Here is a 17535-nt window from a genome sequence, read left to right as displayed (position 1 = left end):
AGCTATCTCCATGGTCTTTACATCTGAGTCAGAAAACATTCCCTTTCATCAAATGGCCTCTCCCTTCTCTGTGGCCCAATTCGGATAGCTGCCCTATACACCATTTTGTGAAATAGCCTCCTTAAACTCTCCATCCCTTCCTCCTTCTTAGATGCCCTCATTGAAATCCATCTCTTTGACATACCTTTTCGAAGCCAGTTCTAATCTCTCCTCCTTGGTCTCACACTGAGGCAAGCCTCGGCACTATTTTATCTATATTACAGGCTATGAATTCCATGCTAAAAAGACTTGAATCTCAGCTGGAATACGTTTCATAAAGTGGTTCCAACATTTCAAAGAGGAAGGAAAGTACTGACTGTAAATATAGCTCTCACCTGACTGATAGGTGTCTGCACTACAACCCCTCCAATGATTTCAGTTTTGTATGGAATCTGCTGCTTCTGGGCTTCGGTTATAGGTCTTTTTGGCTCAGCACTGGGTTGTGGGTCATTTGCATTACCCTTTGGCACCTGTCAATGTTAAACAGATCAAATAAAAATAAATAAAACAATACTAACATCTCAAAAGGCTCAGTTAGCTAGCGATGAAAGTGACATCACTGTTCACTCACGTTGTTTCAGAACTTTATGGTCTCAGGTGGTCCCTAAAATCTCTTCACAGTGCCACTGTACATTTCAATTCTGAAGCAAGTAAGTGTCCTTCACCCATAGGGGTCGCATGCAAAACCACTGTTGTTGCTCAAACCAAATTATTCTTTTGTTTAATTTCCACAAAATTAACAAGCCATGGAATCTTGCCCACACATGAAGGACATCCTGAAATGTGGTCAACTTTGGAAAAATGTTCAACTCAGCTTTTACAGAAAACAAAATACTGTACTGTCATCTCCATAAAATGTCAGAACTTTGTGATGCTTCAGAACCCCTACTAACATCTCACAAATTCAAGAAAACACTCAGCAAAGAGTAACTATCTCCATTAGTCCTTATCTGCCAGATAGGGTAGGGCATGATTAGAGAAACAGATCCTCCATAAATTTATGAACTGGATATATTTGAAGCTTCTCCAATAGTGGTGTATTCAAATAAAAACAAAATAGTGTGCATACTAGAAATCTTAAATAAAACAAATTACTGGAGAAAATCAGCAGGTCGAGCAACATCTGTGGAGAAAAGAGTTTATATGCTCTCTGAAGATGATTCATATGGACTTGAAACATTAACTCTGTTTCTCTAAGTAACAGATACTGCCAAACCTGGTGAGTTTCTCAAGCACCTTATGTTTTTATTTGTAGTGTATACTTGTCAGTTAGTAAATAATGGCAAGGCACATAGAACAGAACACTGCAATCGTGTGATACTTAACCAGTTTTCTTTCACTTACAAGAAGAGTCTTGTTTTACACAGTATTTTGTGCTTCCCTGTGATGGTGAGGCAAGAGTTCCTTACTTGGAGAAAGTGAGTACTGCAGATGCTGGAGATCAGAGTCGGAAGAGTTCCTTACTTGTGTGGTACTTGATTCTGAATTGTCTACTGGAGATATTTTCTGATCAACCAGTTCAGAGAGGTTACAACAAACCTGTGGAGCAACCTCTTGGCTCTTTGGAAGGGACATTACACTGCATAAAACCCTCGAAATGTCTTTTGGAAGCATATTCTGAAATTTCATCACATTTATGCACTCATATAATTTTCAAAAGAACAATATAGTGATGGGCTTTATGGGAGGAGGGTTATAAAATGAGCATTTTGACACATGAAATACTAAATAAACTTTTGAACACAAACTAAGCACAATTCAAACTAAAAGCCATTGGTGAAGGAAGACAGCTGAAATAAACATCAAAAGTCAAAAGTGTCACTTCCTGACCAGCATTTGTCCATTAACATTCTGTTCAGTTGTTCTGAAATCAAGACCACTCAGAATTAAGTTCTGTACAAAACCCAAGTTAAAAAGTACTTTGACTCAAGAAAAAACACTTTTTTTCTTTGTCATTCTTGTATCTGATGTGGTGTTTCTATATGTGTTGCCCATCCCTCATTGGTGTTGAACTGACTGACTCTCTGGGCACTTTCAGAGAGCAGTTAAGAGCCACATTGCTGTGAATCTGGAGCCAAGATAGAATTGCAGATTTCCTTCCCAAAGGGACTTTTGGTGGTGGGCTTTTAAGATAATGGGTCCATGAAAAACTTAATTCTACCTGATCCATCAGATTTGATTCTGTCACATGGTCTTTGGATTAAAAAAAATCAGGCAGTTGAGCAAATGATCCTAATGGAGACAGATGTGTTATCTCTAATTCCTGGCAGTTAAGGCATAATGATGTCAGACTATCAATGTAACTTGTAACCATTGCTATTGGACAAAAAGCTCCCTTACGTTAGATAAGACAACTGTGTCTTCTTCTTTAATCTATCCTCTATGACTGATAATGAGACAAATCAGTAGGCTCATCATTGAAAGTAGGATTGAAGACCACACTCTACCTCAACCAGCGCGAACCCAATATGAAACTATCCATATCTTGCTGGATCCTGCTGTAGTGTTACAGTTCTGTGCTCATTGTATTAATTTTGTAAAAGATTATTATTGTCCATCATCTATCATTCACTATGTGCCAAGACTCAGATGACTGTTTCTCAGAGCCTTGCATATCTGTTTTATTAGGAGAAAGTGAGGACTGCAGATGCTAGAGATCAGAGCTGAAAATGTGTTTCTGGAAAAGCGCAGAAGGTCAGGCAGCATCCAAGGAGCAGAAGAATCGACGTTTCGAGCATGAACCCTTCTTCAGGAAGGGCTCTGTTTTATTCTCAATATGGCACGTGACGTGTGCAGCTCCTCTAACCTGAGCACCTCTGGCTGAAATTAACACACTATAGTTTATTGAACTCTTTACTGTATTTTGTTAACTAACTGAGATAATGACTCATATCATCCCACTCAAACCTCTCTGGGTTTGCCTATGTTTGTTTATCATGGCAATGTGTTCTTTTCCCTCCCACTTGTTTCTGATTGTATTCACATGTCTTATAACCTCTTGTGGAGAACAGCCTCTCCACAAAATGTGATTGTCTGTTTTCTTCACCTGCACTGAATACATTTTTAGTCTGGTGGTTCACTTCTTTGAAGGAACTTGCATTGTTCATCCTGACTGCTAATGCTTAGATAATTGGAGCTTTCAAAACTGAGACATATAGATTTTCTTTTCTCTATTAGGTCATGGTGTGAAAGGACATAGAGCTAAGGAAGATCATTGCTGTTCAGGAACAGATCAGCTATGTGGTCACCGAACGTTGGAGCCAGTTAATGAGGGTGTATAGCCTACTCAATAACCTTCAGAAGGCAAGCTGACTGCTGTGTTTGAGTTTGGCCAAAAGTAGCATGGGTTGAAGCAGTGACATCACCCAAAGTGTGTGAGCAAACTGCACACCCACTTTACAACTCTGGTCATTATGTGGAGTGAGAGAAAACTTACTGTAATTTTGCACGACTTGTTTAAGGCATCAACCCAGTCGAGTAAATCATTTTTATCATTGGCTTGTAAAAAGTAGCGGCGTAGACCTGCATTTATAACTGCAATTAAAAGAGAAATTGATTGATTAGACTGTTTTCACTGAAATACATGTATATTGCATTGAACAAGTAAACTGTTAGTAGAATTCAAGATGTTCATTTAAAATGGAGTTGGGTGTTGTGGTGAACTAAGCCATGGTATGATGATTTTGCTTACTCCAATGAGCTGCAGTCAATTCAAGCTCTGCTGTGCTAAGTGGGTGAAGTCAACTTGAGGCTTGTACACCCACCCCATGTAAAGAAACAGGATAAAAATATGAAGTGAGATAGGTCCATTCTGATGCACAAAGTTGAGTCTGTGAGCAAATAATGTATGGGCCAGCTGATGAGATGGAGCTTGCTACTTCATGAAGTAGGTGCTGAGACGTATGCCTAGTTCAGCCCTTCAAGGAAGATATGACAGACCAAAGCAATGCATGATTGTTGACTTGGAGACCGAAGGGGCTGTTGACATTGTTTACAATGTCCAAAAATAGTTGTGGGTGAAGGTGGGACACTTTAAGAAAACCACATTTGGAATGCACTCTTACTTCTGAAATGCTATATAACTATAGAACAAAAGTGCCACAAGCAAACACAACATTTTGTATCTGTTTTTTCGAAACTGTTACAACCCAGAAAGGATGTTGGCTTTCCACTTGGAGACTAGCTGAAAGGTCTCACAAAAAGAACATGTGGAGGCAGCTCTATTGGCTTTCACAACCTGCCCACGTATTCTTTCATCCGTTACTAACTTGTGGTTGATTTTTAACACCTGCTTTATCTGTACATCAGTTTACGTCAGTTCAGCTCACTGCCAGCTCGATGTGTAACCTGGCAAATTCACCCGCTCAGGAAAGGCCTAGCCCCAAACTTGAGAAACTCAAACTGAATCTCGTTGTTTTATGCATGATTCAAACGTGTTAATCCTGCCTGCTTCACCACCAAATCCTGTTATCAACATCTCCTGAGCCTTGGACATGTCCCGCATTGGAAACAAATCCTTGTTTCTGTCCTCCAGATCGCTTGACCTTTCTTCGCCACAGCATCAACACACTTGACATTAGTGAGTGAATTTTCCCCTGGGAGTCTGGAACTTAATTTTAGCACTGGCTTCTGTTGCCCAACATTTCCTTTTAGCTCATTGGGGACCTCATTTAGGTTTTGCTGTGGGGGTATGTTCTTAGTTGGGAGCTGAGGGCAGTGCAGTTCCTGCTGACTGGCCTGATAGGCCCAAGCAGCAGAAATGGGAGGGAAGCACTCGGGCTACCATGAGCAACAGGAAGCACCCATCACCATCATTTCCATACTCAATGGCAAAGCTGTGAGGTGCCATTTTTTTTGCCAGCATAACCTCATCTCTATGTTACACAGAATCTACCTCCACTGTGCAGCTATCTGCCTTAACTGGCAGGTTTGGGACACAGCTGAGGATGGGAAAGAGTAGGTGCACCATGCTAGCAAGACTGCAGACTGCTCACCACATACCTAGTCAATACTTCATTTACTGGCATAACCATCTGCCTAACACTGTCTCGCTCATGTTGCTGGAGAGTTCCATTTCTGGGCAAAGCACCTGGAGGTGGGAAGAAGTCAGGGAGCCAGGCCTCCTGTGCCCACACATCTCCTTAACTGCAGTCCCCACCTGCCCACCGTCAAACATCAGCTTCACGGGAATGCAAAATGTTTGACCTGCATTCCTCAAGAGATACAGTCATTAAGATGTACAGCATGGAAACAGACCCTTTCGTCCAACCCGTCCATGCCGATCAGACATCCCAACCCGATCTAGTCCCACCTGCCAGCGCCGGGCCCATGTCCCTCCAAACCCTTCCTATTCATATACCCATCCAAATGCCTTTTAAATGTTGCAATTGTACCAGCCTCCACCACTTCCTCTGGTAGCTCATTCCATACACGTACCACCCTCTGTGTGAAAAAGTTGCCACTTAGGTCCCTTTTATATCTTTCCCCTCTCACCCTAAACCTATGCCCTCTAGTTCTTGACTCCCCAACCCCAGGGAAAAGACTTCGCCTATTTATCCTATCCATGCCCCTCATAATTTTATAAACCTCTATAAGGTCACCCCTCAGCCTCCGACACTCCAAGGAAAACAGCCCCAGCCTGTTCAGCCTCTCCCTATAGCTCAAATCCTTCAACCCTGGCAACATGCTTGTAAATCTTTTCTGAACCCTTTCAAATTTCACAACAACTTTCCAATAGGAAAGAGACCAGAATTGCACACAATATTCCAACAGTGGCCGAACTAATGTCTTGTACAATCGCAACATGACATCTCAACTCCTGTACTCAATACTCTGACCAATAAAAGAAAACATACCTAACGCCTTTTTCACTATCCTATCTACCTGCGACTCCACTTTCAAGGAGGTATGAACCTGCACTCCAAGGTCTCTTTGTTCAGCAACACTTCCTAGGACCTTACCATTAAGTGTATAAGTCCTGCTAAGATTTGCTTTCCCAAAATGCAGAACCTCGCATTTATCTGAATTAAACTCCATCTGCCACTTCTCGGCCCATTGGTCCATCTGTCAAAATCCTGTTGTAATCTGAGGTAACGTTCTTCACTGCCGACTACACCTCCAATTTTGGTGTCATCTTGCAAAATGTTTTGCATGTATGTCTGTCTCTGGTTTTTACACAGTTCACCCCATCCACCTTCATTAATGGTAACAACAGATTGTGCAGATGGGCTGCAAAAGTGAGTTGACAAGATGAAGGGAGCAGCACTATTTAAAGAACCCCAATTGTGCTTGACAATTGAGTTTATAAACTTTTTTTTTAGATTAGATTACATTACAGCGTGGAAACAGGCCCTTCGGCCCAACAAGTCCACACCGACCCGCCGAAGCGCAACCCACCCATGCCCCTACATTTACCCCTTACCTGACACTACGGGCAATTTAGCATGGGCAATTTAGCATGGCCAATTCACCTAACCTGCACATCTTTGGATTGTGGGAGGAAACCGGAGCACCCGGAGGAAACCCACGCAGACACGGGGAGAATGTGCAAACTCCACACAGTCAGTCGCCTGAGGCGGGAATTGAACCCGGATCTCAGGTGCTGTGAGGCAGCAGTGCTAGCCACTGTGCCACCCACCTCTGCCTGCTTTTTCATGTTTTTGTCCAATTTGATTTACCAGCACTACAAAGCTTTTAAAAATACAGGATCCAGGCAAAACAGTTTCAGGTCCTGATGTCACATCAGAGTTGCAGTGAGGTTTGCATTTCAGACAAAAAAATCCAGGCTGTGGCAAAGAGCCAGTTCCAGAGAACATATTGCCAGCAGCCAAACAATTAATGTTATATCATTTGGATGAGGATGGAAATCTAAACACAGTGAGCTAAGATTTCAACTTCGTCACTACACCAATTATGTCTGAAAGAGTTAAGACCTCAGGAGGTTGACCCATTCCAAAACATTCTGATGAAATGGAGCAGGACTTTGAGTTAAGAGAGGCATAATTTAGAACATGGGCTTTTTAAAGAGAAAAGAACTTGTCATGTGACAAGATTGATTATTGAAACTTTCCAAGCACTTCAGCTCAGAAATGGTAAATTAAACCTGATGGATTCAAATGCTTGTGGTTACCAGGTGAAAGCTAAACAGATCTGATGTCTGTGCAATGCTTACTATGAAATGGAGAAGTTGTTCAAAATTTCTTTCTGTAGAAGTGGGACCTTCCAAAAGGTTGTTGTATCACACAATAGTGTGATGACTGTCCCACATACAAGGAGGAACAGAAAGAGCATTAGTGGGTTTTCAAGGCATTGACATGGCATTGACAGATCAATCGGTCCTCAGGAGTATCCTCTATGCTATTGTTCCTAACCAGAATCAGAACCACAGTTCAATGATAAAGAGCATAGAGTGGTGTGAATGCTGAATCTGTCGGCTGTCAGCATGACTTGTCTGCAATAAATGAATTGTTTCTGTCAGGAGGAACAGATATTTCACAGTTTTGCTCTCCCAGGGCCACTGTACACATCAAAGCACATGGAGGATCTTCAGTTTGCATCAACTTTGAAGGAATAAAACCACCTAACTGTTTTGCATTGTCCAATTTTACCAGGGAATTAGACGTAAGAGATTCCAAGAGTGGCTAAACCTACCCGGAGTCAATATTTAAGCATCTCCATTAACACTTACCAAAACAAAATTCAGCTTTTGGTTTCTGCTTTGCAGTTGCTTCACTGACCTACAAACCAAATAAAAATTAGGTGAGATACATTCTGAATGACTGTCCAGTTTTCTCAATAACTATTGATGAGTTTTCTGTTCAGAGTGGGACAGTGGTCAGAGGGAGCTTCAGCCTGGAATTAATAGGACCAGAGAATGCACAAAAAATTCAGAGACCACACGCCCTTGACTTCTACATCAACATTGACTGCTGTTCTCAGCATACCACAGCAGCACATCACCACTTATCTCCACCAATTTCACAAGAACTGCTGGAGGATGTTCAAAATGTTGAAGATTTATTCCTGCACATTAGATTAGATTACTTACAGTGTGGAAACAGGTCCTTTGGCCCAACAAGTCCACACCGACCCACCGAAGCACAACCCACCTATTCCCCTACATTTACCCCTTTACCTAACACTACGGGCAATTTAGCATGGCCAATTCACCTGGCCTGCAAATCTTTGGACTCATAAAAAGAGCAGAAAAGTCAAACACCACAGAAGCATTTTGACAATTTTCAAATGAAAGATTCCCACACAAACAGAATATGACACCATGGCTTTCTCTTGTTTCAGAGACAGACAGGCCAGTAAAGTATCTCCAGCATGCCCAGCATTTACAGCTTTTGGTTTGGTTCAGTCCCCACTGCAATAGGTCAACATGTTTACGTATGGCACTGCAGCAGAAGTATACAGTGAATCTCATTTCATGTGACTGGCTCTTTTACAGATCTTCAAGATACTGTTACTCTGAACATAACCATATACTCTTAACACATAACCATGTGAAGAATCCCATTGTGACAGCAGCAGGAGTGTGGGCAAGTGGTTCACTGCAATAGTCACAAACTTGAGCCACTAACACTTGGTCTAATTATTGTGAGTGGAATTAAATACAAAAGTAGGGAGAATACGTTTCAGTTACAGGGCATTGGTGAAACATAATCTGGAGTTCTCTATACAAGTATTGGTCTGTGTACAGGGAAGGATGCAAATGAATTGAAGCAGTTCAGAGGTTTGCTCGACTAAGACCTGGAATGAAGTGGTTTGACTTCTTAAGTAAGATTAAGCAGGCTAGGCTCACAACCGCTGGGGTTTAGAAGATTAAAAAACAACTTGATTGAAACAGGTAAGAAACATCCAAAGGGATCTTGGTAGGATGGAAAGAAGCTAGAACGAGATCCCATTGTTTCAAAATAAGAGGTTACCCACTTAATAAAGAGATGAGGACTTGTTTTGATCACTAAGGGTTGTCAATCTTTGGAACTCTTCCTCAAAAAGTGGTGAAAATAGAATCTTTGACTTTTTTTAAGGCAGAGGTAGACAGAGGGGTCAAAAGAGTGGTAAGGGCGTGGAATGCCCTCCCTGCTAATGTAGTCAACTCAGCCACATTAGGGAGATTTAAACAATCCTTAGATAAGCACATGGATGATTTTGGGATAGTGTAGGGGGACGAGCTCAGAATAGTGCACAGGTTGGCACAACATTGAGGGCCAAAAGGCCTGTTCTGCGCTGTATTATTCTATGTTCTGTGTTATCAGGGGTAGGTGGGAATCTGCAGTCATCAGATCAAGCATGATCTATTCGAATGAGGAAGCAGCCTCAAGCTTCTGAGTGGCCCACTCCTGCTCATAATTCATATGGCTGCACTATCAATCATTTCAATCACAGTGCTACGTCCACTACTTATCTTCAATAATATAAGTGTTTTGGATGTGAGCATAAGAGGTATAGTTAGTAAGCTTGCAGATGATACCAAAATTGAAAGTGTAGTGGACAGCGAAGAAGGTTAACTCAGATTACAACAGGATCTTGATCAGATGAGAAGTGGCAGATGGAGTTTAATTTAGATAAATGCAAGGTGCTGCATTTTGGGGAAGCAAATCTTAGCAGGACTTATACACTTAATGGTAAGGTCCAAGGGAGTGTGGCTGAACAAAGAGACCATGGAGTACAGGTTCATAGCTCCTTGAAAATAGTGTTGCAGGTAGATAGGATAGTGAAGAAAGCGTTTGGTGTGCTTTCCTTTATTGGTCAGAGTATTGAGTACAGGAGTTGGAAGGTCATGCTGTGGCTGTACAGGACATTGGTTCGGCCACTTTTGGAATATTGCATGCAATTCTGGTCTCCTTTCTACTGGAAGGATGTTGTGAAACTTGAAAGGGTTTAGAAAAGATTTACAAGGATGTTGCCAGGGTTGGAAGATTTGAGCTACAGGGAGAGGTTGAATAGGCTCGAGCTGTTTTCACTGGAGCATCGGAGGCTGAGGGGTGACCTTATAGAGGTTTACAAAATTATGAGGGGCATGGATAGGATAAATAGACAAAGTCTTTTCCCTGGGGTCGGGAAGTCCAGAACTAAAGGGCATAGTTTTAGGGTGAGAGGGGAAAGATATAACCTAAGGGGCAACTTTTTCACGCAGAGGGTGGTGCCTGTATGGAATGGGCTGCCAGAGGAAGTGGTAGAGGCTCGAACGATTATAACATTTAAAAGGTATATGGATACGTAAATGAATAGCAAGGTTTTGGAGGGATATGGGCCAGGTGCTGGCAGATGGGACTAGATAGGGTCAGGATATCTGGTCGGCATGGATGAGTTGGACCGGTTGGTCTGTTTCCGTGCTGTACGCCTCTAAGACTCTAAGACTATGACACAAAGTTGGCCCAATTTCTGAATGCACAGACGTCAAGGGATGTCAGACCCTACCTCAGGAAAACCATATCCTGGCTGCAGAAAAGAAGTAGTATATGAGACAGAATGGAGTTTAAAAACATCTGGGAGCACTTGCGCTGGCTCTCTTGCAGGTGACGAGCAATTATTACAGACTCACAAAGTGACAGCACAAAATCACCAGAGTAAAAGGTCTATAATGATTTAGGTAAACATCTAATAACCAGAGTTCATTCCCTGAATGGGGGTCATGCATACATAGAACTATGGCTTGCCTAATGCATTTCTGAAGCTATTACAGCTATTGCCTCATATCAATTACACAGCATAATTCATGCTTCATATCAATCTTAGATTTTAATCTTCTCCTGTTCTCTGACTGTTTTCTTGCTCCTTCTCTTCTGAGATATTCTTGTTAGACTACAGTGACATGACCATGAGCAGCCAATTGAGACTCTGTTCATTAAGTGTAAACCAACATAGAACTTGATGGGAGGCACTGAGCCCAGTGCTGCCGACTTTAAATCTCAAATCTCATGGTGGGTTTTGAATTAGTTTATTTGGATTATTAGATTGGATTATTAGAATACACCTTCAAGTGGTTCCTGTGTAACTGGAGGTATGAAGTAATTAGTCTGAAGAGTCGATGACTTGTGATGACCTGAATTTAAAGATTAACTGTTTCGTGCACCAATACCCATATGTCAACATAGGCAGCAAAAGATTTTCAGGGATCTACAAAGGTTTTATTGTAAAATCTAATGTCCAACAAAAAGGTATGTTTTCACCTTTGCCAAACACCTTCCCAGCCTAGAAGGCAAACCTTGCCCCTTCACTGGGGAAGAACTCAACTCTTTTTTAATGAAGAAACCCACCACCAAATTAGCCAATTAACAAGTGACCGACATTGCCCATCAGGGGCAAATGCTGTCAGGAGAGGAGATAATGCACTCCAGCCCCCATAATTCCTGATCTCCAAGAACTTTGAGGTTAGCCAATGAACATCATACATACCCTATTCAGAGGCACTGACATTACTGCAGTAGAGGAGCACACAGTTAGGAAACATAACCCCATTCCACACCAGATGCCCAAACTACAGGAGTATGGGCCTGAAGTGTGACGTAAAGAACAACAAAAGATTGTTAAGAGAACTAAACAGGTGATGTGACAACCTAAACTCATGTGATACATCGACTCCACAACGTTGCAAATCAAACAGGTGGCTTTTGGAATGCACTTTATTCCACGATTATATAGGGCTGCTGCAGGCAACACCCTGCATCCCAGGTCCCCAATGGCAAGTGAAAGGACATCTACATCAAGAACTCTTCACTGCCCAGTGGTGGAAAGGCATGTCCAGGTGGCAGATAAAGGAGAAGAAATGGATTGCAGCACAGGAGACTTCTCATACTCCACTAAAAGACATCAAGGTAATTCCCATGGCGCGGATCAGGCTGTTCATGGAGATTCTTGAACCAAGAGCCGATGTGGAATCCCTTCCAAGCTGGGTGTGGAGATAAGTGACTACTGCACACCTCAGGGTCCTCCAGCCTGTGAATTACAAGCACTGCTGTTCTCAGGTTACAGACTGTGTTAGCTATGAGCTTGGTCCACTACCGCACAATCCACCAGCTTCTGTGGTGACATTTGGCCCACTCCTTCAGTACCCAACTGATCCCTAACATTGGTCACCCTCACAATCACAGATGACCCTTCCACTAGCCACTCAAACACTCGAAAATGGAGGCTATATGAAGGTACGTGCTACTCATGATAAGGTGCAGCAAAGGTCGTTGCATTTCAGACTTCGATAAGGTCCTGGTAAAAGACAAGCAGTGGTTTAGGACTTCCCTGCAGAATGTGCCCCCCTCCCACTCACTGCCTATACACAGGAGGTGTGTGTCTTAATTCAGGCAGTGAAGCAGGCAGAAGGAATGCATTGCCAGGGCACACCATCTGGAATGAGGCTTGACATAAATGTCTTGCTGCAGGAAGGCAGAAAATTGCCTCCTCAGTGCAATGGCACACACCGACTAACTGTCCTCCTTCATGGGGACACTCTATCACCTCTGCAGTCATCCAGAACATCATCTTGTCCCAGAAAAAAGAACAACCAATCTCTTCTCAATTTTGGGGACAAAGCCATTGGGAGGAGTCAATGGGACCATGTGGTAGCAACTGGTTTGTTAGCAGCGCTAGGCCCCTGTAGAACTCATCTCTTTTTCTCATCATCGCACCACCAATTTAATAAGCTTCCAAATTCAGAACTCAATTCTTCTTTAATTTTAAGAACCCATCATCAAATGACCTAATCACCCAACTGTCCAAATTACTAACACTGCTTGCCAGGGACAGTGTACCAACAATGGAAGGGGCAGGAAACAAGTGAGGGACTAAGTCATAATGAAGTTAGTGGGAGAGATAATGAGCCCAGCCTCTCAGTACCCATCTCTCTCTCTCTCTCTTTCTCTCTCTCTCTCAATGAACTTGAGGACACTGCTTGGTTTCTCTCCAAGGAAAGAATCTGTATCTTAAATACAAAATACATTATAAATGAGATAGATACTAAAAAGAGCCATTTCCAAGCAGTTTGAAATATGCCTTTCCTTGCGGACTTCATTGAAGTTCACCTATATCACATTAGATTGCGTTTGTGCAGCACTTGCCATCTCCATGCAGCTAAGAACGATTGATCGCATTTTGAATAATAGTGACAGATATTTTGTAATGGCAAGGTGCAACAATGATCCTGCCCGACAAGGGTTGGTTTTCTGTAAGAGCTAGCTGGGCAATGACATTGGACGTTCTTTGGCCATCTCCCTGATTGAAGAGGTTTCACTGTGGCAGTGTGAGGGTAACAGCAAAACCAGAGTAAAATAAGAAAATCACCTTCTTACCTTCACAGAAAATGCACACAAACTATTTCCCTTTAGAAACAAACAGTAAATATCTTCTGTGAAGGCAACTGGTTCCTGTGGTATCCGTTCAATCTTCAGAACCCAAACGTAACATATGTATTGACTAATACAAACTGTAAGTGCCTCCCATTTGGATTGCTGAAATCTTCTTCTTGTGAAACATCCTTGGACTAGAGATGACCTAGTCATTGCCACATAATTTAAACACAGTAGTTGGAAGAAGAAAGTTCTGCAAAACCTCTTCTAAATACCGATGTGAGTGAGTCTGAAACACTGTGGTTCAAACCAGTGATTCCCCCAGTTCAGGTATAGCTTTCGGGGAAGTACCTCTTGAAAGAGGGGAAAATAAGAAGGAACATCAATGGTTGGTCTGCGAACACACACAAGCACACATACAGACTCTCTCCCCTCTCTTTCTGTCATGAAGTAGGGAATAGGTCTAGAATCAAATCATTTCATGAAGCATTGAACTGCAGGGACAGATACATTAATAATTGGAGGACAAACAAATAAGGGAGGTTAGAAAAATTGAGTTAGCAGAAGACACAAACATGCAGGTTTGGATAATGTTGGAAATGACCAAAGCAACTGAATTGCTGTTTGTCCTCAACTTATCAATTTATTTGTTTATTGATTAGAATGGTATGTTGCTACTCATGAAACAAAATAATGGAAAGACTGAATGGCATGCTTATGGATCAGTGAGTTTTCAAACCTTCTTCTTTTCAAGATTAAGCACAATGCAGGCTTTGGAAAGTTCATATCAAAAGGAAGGGTCATATTTACTCACATAACATGCTGAAACTGAAAACATACTCCAACAGCAACCGTGACATGTATCCAATTAAAGATGGATTTCAGAGTCAAAACATGCACTCAGGTCATGAGCAAAAATGCAAGATGTAAATTGGGACCAAATTTCAGTCCTTGAAGGTACCCAAGTCACACAAATTAGAAGGTTCTGGCTCTGGGTTTCCAGAAAAAGATGTTGTCAATTTTAAATGGTGGTGAATCTGTTCTTTGTGAAGACAAATCAGACACTTTCTCTCTCTCTCTCTTTCCACCCCCTGACCATCTGAGTGGACCAGTTGTTTGGATTGTTTAATTTTTCGTACTCGAGTGGTCCCTTTTGTGAGCTCTTGGTTTGCAGTTAGCCTAGTCCACCCCACTACAGTTCTCAACATAATAAAGTTTGTTATTTGAAGCCAGTTTTGACCACCTGATCAATTCTTCTACTATCCATCCAGAATGATTGATGTTCAGAACCATTACTACACAATGGGAGATGGCGAGTGTCATTTCAACTCTAGGCGAAAGTGAGGACTGCAGATGGTGGAGATTACAGCCAAGATTAGAGTGGTGCTGGAAAAGCACAGCAGGTCAGGCAGGACCAGAGAAGCAGGAAAATCAACGTTTTGGGCAGGAGCCCTTCATCAGGAAACAGGAATCCTGATGAAGAGCTCTTGCCTAAAACGTCGATTTTCCTACTCCTTGGATGCTGGCTGACGTGCTGTGCTTTTCCAGCACCACTCTAATCTGGACTCCTTTCAACCCTAATTCATTTTGTTAAAAGAAAAATAACTATTTTATTTAAATTGTACAATTCGATTTGCAAATAAAATTAAGGCAGCTGTCCACAGTCGGCAGTGACAGTTTTCTGCAGAAGGGTCACTGGATCCAAAACATTAACTGTGCTTTCTCTCCACACATGCTGCCAGATCTGCTGAGCTTTTCCAGCAATTTCTATTTTTGTTTATGATTTTCAGCATCCAAAGGTCTTTGGGATTTTTTAATGACAATTTTATTTTTGGAGTTTGGAGTTTGCCGTCTCTGCTCTCTATCTTCTTTCCAACAATCATTCCTTCCATCACAGAACCAAAGGCAATATACTTTCTATCCAACCAGTCACTTTAGAGCAGACGAAGAACTGGGAATAATTTGTACTGACCCAAGCACTGGCCACTGAAAGAATACCCGGCCCTGTGTGCTTCAATTGGAAATTCTCATCAGCTAGCTTCATCCCTCACCTACATCAGAAACTGTGGTTTAGTGTAGCTCATTAATAATTTCTTGTAAATATAAGTCACTTATTTACTGGTGATTTGATTTGATTTGATTCATTATTGTCACATGTACCTCAGTACAGTGAAAAGTTTTGTTTGCGTGCAGTCCAGACAGATTGTACTATTCGAGGATAGATAGATCATAGTGTGATTAGGCAGAGCGAGGCATACAAGGTTATGGCTGCACAGAAGGTGCACAAAAGCAAGATCAATATTAGATTTGAAATTTGAGAGGTCCATTCAATAATCTAATAACAGGAGGGAAGAAACTATTCTTGAATCTGTTGGTACATGTGTCTAAACTTCTGGTGCTTCTGCCTGACAGAAGAAGTTGGAAGAAAGTAAAACCCAGATGGGAGTGGTCATTGATGATGTCGGATGCCTTTACATGGCAACAAAAATTGCGGATGGAGTCCATGGATGGGAGATTGGCTTACATGATGGTCTTGTCTGTGCACACAACATTTTGTAGTTACTAACGCTCCTGGGAAGAGGAGTTGCCATACCAAGCCGTGATGCACCCAGATAGAATACTTTCTATAGTGTGTCTGTAAAAGTTGGTGAGGGTCCTTACAGCCATGCTGAATTTCCTTAGACTTTGGAGGAAGAAGAGGTGTTGTTGTGCCTTCTTGATCATCGCATCCACATGGGAGGACCAGGACAGATTGACTCTCTCAATCCCCTCATCTCCACGGTTTTATTTAATCAGGATAAAGTTCAAAAAACAAACGTGCCAAATGACCATTTGAATATTTTTGTTCGGGAAGTCTACACCAGACATAATCAGGTCCCAGACAACACCTGACTAGAAAGTGGGATTCATGTCACATCATTCTGGGAACTGACCATCTTTAAAAAGAAAAACAGTCCCCTCTCCTGACCTCCAATAGCCCAAGCCACCCACCCCACTATTTGCCTCCAGGAAAGCCCATGTGGTATCATGATAGGGGACCAGTACTGACCAGAAGCTGAGCTGGGCCAACTAGATGAACACCCCGTCAAAAAGGGAAGGCCAGGTTATGATCCAAACAATGGGCCATTTTCCCAAAGCTTTGTCACCAGCCACAAGTTAAGATTGTGAAGGAACACTCCTCCCTCACTTACATCTGTGCAGCTCGTGTATTCAGGACAGAAATATTTGCTTGATTGACAGGGCAATCAATGGCTGCATTATCTCACACTCCACCACCAGCACCATAGTATATACAGAAACATGAGTAGCTCAGTCAAACCCACCCCATCTCCCAGTCACCAAGAATCACAAAAGCAATAACATCACAGATAAATAATCAGTCCCAGGTCCGGACCTAGCCATGCACTGTGGGAATGACATTCCCACAAAGATGGTTAGCTTCCAGCTGTCCAAACTGTTTTGACTGCTTGTAACAGATCTCCTCAGCAACACTGATTTTCTTTTCAACATACATTTATTCATTCTTCTTGCTTGCATACAGAGGAACAGCAGGAAAAAGCTTATGACCTCAGGAAAGAAAAGAAAGAATTCCAATTTTGCAATGCTTTTCATAACTTTCAGATCTGCCAAAGAACTACAGAGTCAAAAGTCATAGAGATGTACAGCATGAAAACAGATCTTTTGGTCCAACTCATCCATGCCAACCAGATATCCCAACCCAATCTAGTCTCACCTGCAACCACCCGGCCCCTATCCCTCCAAACTCTTCTTATTCATATACCTATCCAGATGCTTTTTAAATGTTGCAATTGTACGAGCCTCTACCACTTCCTCTGGCACCCATTCCACAAACGCACACACGCACCACCCTCTGCATGAAAAAGTTGCCCCTTAGATCTCTTTTATATCTTTCCCTTCTCACCCTAAACCAATGCCCTCTTGTTCTGGACTCCCCCACCCCAAGCAAAAGACCTTATCTATTTACCCTATCCATGCCCCTCATAATTTTGTAAACCTCTATTAGGTCACCTCTCAGCCTCCGACCATCCAGGGAAAACAGCCCCAGCCTATTCAACCTCTCCCTCTTGCTCAAATCCTCCAAACATAGAAACATCCTTGTAAATGTTTTCTGAACCCTTTCAAGTTTCACAACATCCTTCTGATATGAAAGAAACCAAAATTGCACACAGTATTCCAAAAGTGGCCT

The 17535-nt window shown here is 42.2% G+C and overlaps 1 protein-coding gene across 2 annotated transcripts in view; it reads right to left on the bottom strand.

Moving 5' to 3' along the window:
* The window catches only part of LOC122543126 (pleckstrin homology domain-containing family A member 2-like), a 111083-nt gene that overhangs the window by 46706 nt on the left and 46842 nt on the right, over window positions 1–17535 (bottom strand). The window contains exons 4-6 of one of the 2 annotated variants that reach the window (XM_043681467.2): window positions 7727–7775; window positions 3476–3573; window positions 375–509 (exon numbers count right to left, since the gene is read on the bottom strand). In XM_043681467.2, the coding sequence (XP_043537402.1) occupies window positions 375–509; window positions 3476–3573; window positions 7727–7775 (282 nt within the window). The remainder of the gene's footprint in view (window positions 1–374; window positions 510–3475; window positions 3574–7726; window positions 7776–17535) is intronic. The other variant, XM_087984423.1, reaches the window with a different exon arrangement.

This window comes from Chiloscyllium plagiosum, unplaced genomic scaffold, assembly GCF_037043375.1.
Source record: "Chiloscyllium plagiosum isolate Xiang-an unplaced genomic scaffold, Cpla_swu_hap1 HiC_scaffold_48, whole genome shotgun sequence".
NCBI lineage: Eukaryota > Metazoa > Chordata > Chondrichthyes > Orectolobiformes > Hemiscylliidae > Chiloscyllium > Chiloscyllium plagiosum.
This window is presented reverse-complemented; position numbering and strand designations above follow the sequence as displayed.